Genomic DNA, 8,125 nt, shown 5'->3' on the forward strand with positions numbered 1-8,125 from the left:
GTATCTGTCTTGGTTCTGAACTGGTGTTTTGTGTCTCTGGTCAGGCGGCTAAGGCAGAACAAACTGAAGCTGAATCCAGACAAGAAAGAAGTAATGCTGGTTGGGAAGGGTGAAATTCTAGAGGAAATGAATCCACTTGTCCTATATGGAGTGAAGTTAGCTTTTTCAGAGCAGGGTAAGAACCTGGGGATACTTATGGAACCTGCCTTGCTGTTTGACAGAGTGGCCAGGAGCACCTTCTATCAGCTGCATTCGATTTGCCAACTCTCTCCTTACCCAGACTCAGACAATCTGGCCTCACTGATCCATGCGTCAGTAACCTTACAGTTGGTTTACTGCAATACGCTCTACATGAGGCTGTCCTTGAAGATAACCTGAAAACTACAACTGGTCCAGAATGCGGAAGTCCAACTACTGTGAGGAGCTAGTCAATGGAAACATGCTGCCCATTTTGAAACCGCTACATTGGCAGCCAGTCTGTTTCTGAGTTCAATTCAAGGTGCTGGTAAAGCCCTTCATGACCTGGGATCCATATATTCAAGGACCATCTCCTTCCATATGTCCATGTGTGCCAACTACAGTAATCAGGCAGCCATCTGTTGACTGTCCCATTACTTTGGGTGGCCCGTCTGGAACTGACTAGAACCTGAGCCTTTTCCATCATGGCTCCAGGTCTGTGGAATGGACTCACTGAAGAGGTGAGGGAGTTCCCTCCTTGGAGATCTTCAAGAGGCACTGCAAGGCCTGCCATTTGCCAGTGCTTCGGGGGGGGGGGCACTTAAATGGCAGGCCTCTTTTAAAGGGGGCAGGGAGATGGTGAACTTGCAAATCTTGTTACTACAATTATTCATTCACAGCAAGGATTTTACAATAATGCCTTGGATAAGATGAATCAATATTAATTGTACAAGATATATATATATATATATCTCTGTGTGTGTATTTTAAAAGGTGACTGTGTACTTTATAGAGAAAATACACAAAAGAACAGAGGGGACCAATGGTTTCACTTCTTTCAGCTGCAAAATTAAATGCAGAAAGCAAATAACAATGATTAAGCATAAGTCTTGCATCAATTAAAAAATTAATTTATTTTGAAAGTAATCAGAAGGGACTATTATTTAATATATACATACCTCTGCAAGATGACCCTTTAATTATAGAATGCAGCACTTTCAAAAAATGGTAAAATTTTGAAATAGAATTGATTTCTAAAGGTAACTAGCAAAAGATTTCCACATCCACAATGCTATTAACATTAGGATGAAGGAAATGTACAAATGGTATTTAACTCCCACCAACCCCAAAAAACTAAACCAAATATATCATAATGTAAATATGTAAACTGGAAATGTGGTTATAAGAATGCAGATTTTAAATATGTGTTTTGGAAATACACAGGAGTTGAGAGATTTTGGGGATGTAATTCAAGAGAAATTCATGAAACAATGAGACATATAACTCCAAATGAACCAAAGCATTTATTATCAGGGCTTCTGTGGTGGTGGAAAGCACTGTCAAGCCACAGCTGATAAAATGCATAAAGATATAATTCCTGATTTACGTACTGTAGCAAAACTGTTACTTGTGCTGAACAAGAAAAAGGCAGAAAGTCTGAATACAAAATTTTGGATTAATGACGTCTGAAAGATTGCGAAACTTACTAAACTTTAAGAACTGATTAAATTCAGAGATGGCTAAATTAACTAATCCTATTCTGCAGCTAGTTGGAAATCTTTCTTTGATTTTTAGAAAATTCCATTTAGATTTTGATCTATTCAACTGTGCAGCTTTCTTTAATATTATAAACGTGTACTACTGAAGTGTTATGGTACTGATGGTAGCAGTTTGATTGTAGTAAGCATTATAATAAATTATGGCTTGCTTGTCTCACTGAGCTGCGTTAAAACATGTCTGCTAATCTCACTGAAAATGGAAAAGTACAGGGGTTATAAGCCATTTAAACTTAACTTGTCCCATGGACGTATAGAAATGTAAATAAGATACATATTTTATGTGATTGTATTTACCGAGATTCGGAATTTGCCGCTGCAAAGGCTCCCCCCCCCCAAAAAATGTTTTTAATACATTATTACTAACCATTAGTCTTCGGAATAGTAAGAGTTCAGGGTGGCCAGGATATCTGTCTCCAGATGCTGGGAGTGGACAGCACACTGAGCTCTGACAAGAATGTTTTGTTCTTACCGTACTAACTTAACAAATGCACTTTGAATTCATTTGATATTATGCCATTGACTTCTTACAGGATTGAAACTCTTGGCTTAAGCAGTCATGATGGTAATTAATTACAGCTCTGGCAAGTGATCACATTAGCAAGTTACATATATTTCCTGTAAAGCTAGTCTAACAAGTCTTAAGAAAGGGCAAATATTCAGTAGGGAAGAAAATTAATAACCTGGGTACTGTAGTGAAATTTAAAATAGCTTCATAAACAAAAAATTATGGGAGTAAAAAAAAACCCTTATAATTTCACAGTATTGACAAACTCTTCAGAAGTTTTAAAGAAAAAATAAAAACACTTCCTCTGCTTGAACATATCCATATACTATCAGCAAAGCTCAATACTCTTGCTGAGTTTGCTCCACCCCTCTTGCATAACAGGATACAACACTAGAACTCCTGTTTACTGATGTTACAACTGAAATACATATTTGCAGATGTTCAGCCTGTCTGTGAACAAGAGACAGATCTCTATTCTCAAAACCAAGAAATGATGAAAATGAGCATAAAGAATGTTTACAAAAGAAAAGTTAAAAACTCACTCACTGTCTTCTGTGGGAAGGACCTGCAGTGAATATATCCATTCTATTATGTCCTCTTTGTTGACCACATCTAAAGAATCCAACATATCCAAACCAGAGAGAGCAAAAAATGCAACTGTCAACCTGAAAACAAAAGAGAGGCTTATACTATCCATCATCAATAACAAATGGATTGTTATATATGTCAATTACAGCATGAACGGAAACAGATGCAAGTGCTGTAACCTGACACAAAGCTACAGGGAACTCCTTACAAACAGTTTTGTGCTGCTGTCAGGCTTAGTTGATCAAGTCTACTTTCAGTCAAAGAACGAAAAACTGATAGCAACATCCTCTCCCTGACAGGTGAAGCACATAGCATTCATAGGAAGCTGTATACAAATGGCTCACTGAGTAATGGGAAGCAGCTTCTTCAACTGACTGGGAGCTGCTTCAGAAAAATATCATAAGACGAACAGGCACAACTAATGTATGTATCCTATATCACAGAGGGTTTTTGTAGTGCTATGAATCATACATGTACTGAAAAGTACAACAGTATCCTTTACATGGAAGCTGCTTTTCTGTGATGTAATGAACAACATGCAACGGACTACCAGTGAATGATGCAGCCATAAGAATGGGCCAAAGTGCGCAGCCACAAGGAGTTGCATGGAGAAGTGTCTCATGTGGCTGTATATCTAATTTAGGATAAGACAGAAAGACCACACTACACAGCTGTGCTTTGTTCAAGGTTTAACACAAAATAAAAACTATACTAGAGGACTTCTGAAATGCTGTACCATCACTTAAAGTCACATGTGAGACAACACCAAGAAAAAGGGACTCAGATGGTAGACCCACAAATGGCAGAGGAGCTCTGAACACCTTTACATGTCCTTCACCAGAGTCCTCTGCATTATCTCATTTGTCCAATAAAAAGCATAGCACTATGACATTCTCTTAATTCTCTGACTCCTTCCTCTATTATGCCGTCATATTCATTTTGACAATGCTCTATACTACATAGGGATTATGCTGTTTGCGTGTCAGAGAGCTGCATCAAAAACCATAAGATCCTTTCGCTTAGCAAACTGAAACAAATAAGATATCCAATTAACCACACAACAGGCTCAATAAAACTCCTACTAAGGAGTTGTAAAACTCTGATGTGTTCTACACACATCATTTCTTTGTAGGAGTTTAGGTGTTGTTTAATTTCATTTTGGAATTAAATTCATGAGATAGAGCAAGTAATTAGAGCTTCGGCGAGGCACTATTAAAACTGCAGAGTACTTCAATAATAATTAAGTGTGATTTACACTTCACGTGGTTACCTTAGATGTAGGTGTAGCTTTATTTACCAGAGTTTTGCAATGTGATAAATAGTTTCTATACATGTTCATGTCTACTGTACATATTTACTTGCAACCTATTTTTGTAGTTCAACACTAGGACCAATTCTAGCCTAAGACAGAAATACCATGCTACATATCTTTGCTATGCTGAATGTTTAACACAAAGTAAAAGCTATACTAAAGGACTTTTGAAATGTAGTATTTGGTATACTCCTTGCATAATTATTAAGGAACACAGGGTAATCAAAAACACATTACATGCTTCAATATGGTCACAGCCAGAGGTCATTTCGGGGGGGATCGCAGTTCCCCCAGGTGAGGTATGGGGGGTGGGGCACATGACGAAGCCCCGCCCCCCGCTTCCGGCCGCCCTGCTTCCGGCCCTCATTCAGCCAGGAGGAGGCAGGAGAAGAGGGAGGGTAAGTTGCTTCCTCCCTGCCTCTCCCCACCCCTGCCTGGGGCCAGGGAGGGCCTTCGCGGGGCTTCCTTGCACTCCCTCCGGCCTTGCAGGTCCACCGCCGGGCCCCTCATGGGGCTCGGCAGTGGAGCTGCAAGGCCGGCGGCGGCTGGGACCGTTGGGGATGGGGTGTGTGGCCTTATGACACACTTCCGGTGATGTCAGGGGGTGTGGCGTTATGACACATTTCCGGTGATGTCAGGGGGTGTGGCATATGCTAATGAGTTGTGCTAATGAGTTCCCCTAGCTCTTTTTCTACGAAACGACCCCTGGTCACAGCAGTAGAACTTTAGAAAGCTGGCTACATATACTATAAAGTATAGTCAATGAGCAAATGATACTATATAAGTCTTAACAAGGCAGATGACATAAAAAACATCCAACAGGTATTTTCTGACGAGTAGCAGAATAGCTACAGGGCAAAACATAAAAGCCACTTGTCCTTTATTCTTCTACAGAAAAAGCAACAGGGAGTATGTCAGGTTGTTCTCCTTGCTTAAGCAAGCAATTGATTGCTTTTAAAATAACCAGTAGAACAAAAAGATTATTCCAAATTAATCCCTTAAACAGAGGCAAGCTTTCAGGCTTTTAATAAGGAGGAACTGCTCTAGTTTTAGTTTGTCCACTCCCCTTTTAAAGACTTCCAAACTGGTGGCCATAACCACATCCTGTGGCAGAAAGTTCCAGAAATTATATGCTGAGTAAAGAAATACTTCCTTTTGTCTGTCCTGAATCTCTCACCCTACAGCTTCAGGGGATGTCCATGGGTTCTAGTATTATGGGAGACGGAGAAAAGTTTCTTCCTGCCCAGCCTCTCCATGCCATGCATGATTTTATAAACCTCTATCATGTCTGCCCTGGTTGCTGCTTGCTGTCAGTTCCATTCCCCAGTCCACTTCCACAACTTTTTACCATGTTATCCCTTTGTATCTCCCACATATATCACCATTCCCATGGTACATTTGTATATATCTTAAAAGGTGGTATATGTGGAACCAAAGTCAAGTTCCAAACCCACACAAACTTTTAAAAATATGCCTGTATTGCTGTCCAACAACTTAGGATGCCAAACGCTACCAACAGATTTTCTGAAAACAGTTCAACACATTTTCTGCCTTAAATTTCTAGGGATGTTTTTATATACAGTTTAAGTTTTAAGTTTTTTCTCACTAAAAAAGGTAGTCTCACTGGGTTCAAAGGGGCATTTTTGGATCTTCTGAAATAAGGGTCACTATAAGTATACAGCAAATATTCTTTTGAATGCAGTCAGCTCCTGCCATCCACATCTTGATTTGGTTTGCAACTACTTGTCAGGACCATGAAAGCTGTACAATGTCAGAGTGACAACAGGAGGGTAATCCTGATCACAGCAAGACCACAGGTCTTCTAAGTACACTGGCAGGACCCTCAGCTTGTACTATAGATTGGCCACTAATGTCACAGAGTTTTCCCAAGCTGTGTCCCTGAAGCTACTTGACGGCATTTTTATAACCAAAAAACCCTGTTTAGAAAGAAGATAAAATAAATGTGGAAGGGAAGGGAGGAATTGCAGCTTTCCACTCCCTGTGCACAGTACAGATCAAACTAAAAGCTAGTAGGGGTAACAGAAGGGAGAAGAAAAACAAAACGGATGAGAAAGTTTGTAAATATGGTATACTGTTTCCAGTAAAACAAGATATAGCGCAGCACACAACATCTTTGAAGAGAATACTCAACAATTTGGGGGACCCCTTGTAACGTTTGTTCTCATTCCCACGGAACTACACCACCTCTCTACCCAATTCTTCCAGGGAAATGTGACACCACCCCCAGAAACGTATACACAATAAAGGAAACAGAAAGCATCAGCCACCATTATTCACTGCTCAGACAAGGTTTGGTTTCTACCACAGCTTATCTTCAGCTGCTACAGAGCAGACGAGAACAAAAACTCTTGAACATACACAGAGTGAAGAAAGCAAGCTTTGACTCTCGAAAGCTTATACCCCAAAAATGTTGCTGGTCTCTAAGGTGCTACTGAACTTGAATCTATTGCAGACCTACAAGGTTGCCCTCCCGAACGACAGAGTGAGTCTCCGTCAGCACTCAGCAATCACAGCTCGCCCTGCAGCATCAAGGGCTAGGCGCGTAAGAACTTGCGAGTCACCGAGGCTTCTGTCGGAATTAGGCACGGAACACGTTCCGGAATACTCCGCTCGGAGGCTGCTGCGACCCCCTTCGCACCACAGACCACGAGAAGCAGTCAGAGGAAGAGCCCCCCCCCCCCACAGAGAGTCTGACCGGATGCTCGGTCATCTCAGGTCACAATTACCGGGCGCCTCAGAGCCCCGCATTCGATGGCACCGCTCGAGAGCTCTCCCTCCCCGTACCTGCTTGTCTCCAAGGTCGAGTAGCGCTCGGGCAAGATCTGGAGGCAGCGCTGGAAGAACCGCACGTGCCGCTCCATGAGGAAATCCAGCCGCTCCCCATCGCCGAAGCCCCCCTCTACTTCCCCGAGCACAGCGCTTGCCGCCATGTTGGCCAACCGCTCCCCTAGCCTCGCGCGCAACGTCCGCCGCCGGCAGCATCCAGTCACGTGGCACGGGCCGCGCGCTCTTCTAATTGGGGTATCAGCGCTCACGGGAGGAGCAGCCGGAGGAGGCGGTCGGCCCCGCCCCTGCGGCGGGGAGGCGGGGCCCGGCTTTAGCGGCGGGAACCGAGTAGTAGTTTCGCAACAGCTTGCGCGGTTTGCGGCCGGCTGTTCACCACGCTGAGCGCTTCCAATGCAAGCCTTCGGCACGGATGGCAATAGCCGAATGTATACAAAGGCCCTGAGACTTCCATAGGATAGATATGAATCTTCGTGGGAAAATACAGCATAACGGAGGCTACAGCTTTATGTGGGTCTCGTAGGGAGCCCGATGATCCTTAACGATCCTATAGTCACAAACTCATCTTAGAACTGGACTCCTTACGTTCTCCTCTTCTAGACTTGTTTCTAGAATGGCCAGTGACTATAATGGGTCGTCTGCAGGCTGCAGCATTGGTTCCCCCCTCCCCAACCTAAATAGCACAGGCTACTCCGACTGTCAGATCTCCAAAGTTAAGCAACATTGACCCTGGCTAGTATTTGGCTGGAAGACTACCAAAGAGGTCCAGGGTCACAACCCAGAGCCAGACAATGGCAAACCACCTCTGAACTTATTTTGCTTTGAAAATGCTATAGGATCGCTATATAAGTTAGTTGCAACTAGATGGCACTGTCCACTACCACATCAACTTTCTTAAAGATGGATCCACCATGGACTACTTCCACTCCCCCCTCCCAGCACTGACTGTGTATTGTTTACCTCCAGCTAATGAGGAAAACTGGTGGTGGCACAGGGGATTTATCCTCTGGTTATAAGTAACATCTGAGCTGAACAGAACTGCTGTCAGTTTTAGCCCGTGCTGGTGTGAGCTACCAGTCTTGTCACCAGCTCACCGTCTACCCAGCAGTTCAAAAGCTTCGGTGAGTAGATAAAATGGGTACCACTCCTTAGAGAGGGTGGGCACACTAAACCCCCTGG

At 43.0% G+C, this 8,125-nt stretch overlaps 1 protein-coding gene across 2 annotated transcripts in view; it reads right to left on the minus strand.

Moving 5' to 3' along the window:
* PGGT1B (protein geranylgeranyltransferase type I, beta subunit) overlaps window positions 1–7,094 on the minus strand; it is a 60,998-nt gene extending 53,904 nt beyond the window's left edge. The window contains exons 1-2 of one of the 2 annotated variants that reach the window (XM_015416294.1): window positions 6,947–7,094; window positions 2,788–2,906 (exon numbers count right to left, since the gene is read on the minus strand). In XM_015416294.1, the coding sequence (XP_015271780.1) occupies window positions 2,788–2,906; window positions 6,947–7,092 (265 nt within the window). In that variant the 5' untranslated portion in view covers window positions 7,093–7,094. The remainder of the gene's footprint in view (window positions 1–2,787; window positions 2,907–6,946) is intronic. The other variant, XM_015416296.1, reaches the window with a different exon arrangement.
* Between the last annotated feature and the right edge of the window lie 1,031 nt (window positions 7,095–8,125).

This window comes from Gekko japonicus, unplaced genomic scaffold (assembly GCF_001447785.1).
Source record: "Gekko japonicus isolate JY-2015 unplaced genomic scaffold, Gekko_japonicus_V1.1 scaffold692, whole genome shotgun sequence".
NCBI classification, from domain to species: Eukaryota; Metazoa; Chordata; class Lepidosauria; order Squamata; family Gekkonidae; genus Gekko; species Gekko japonicus.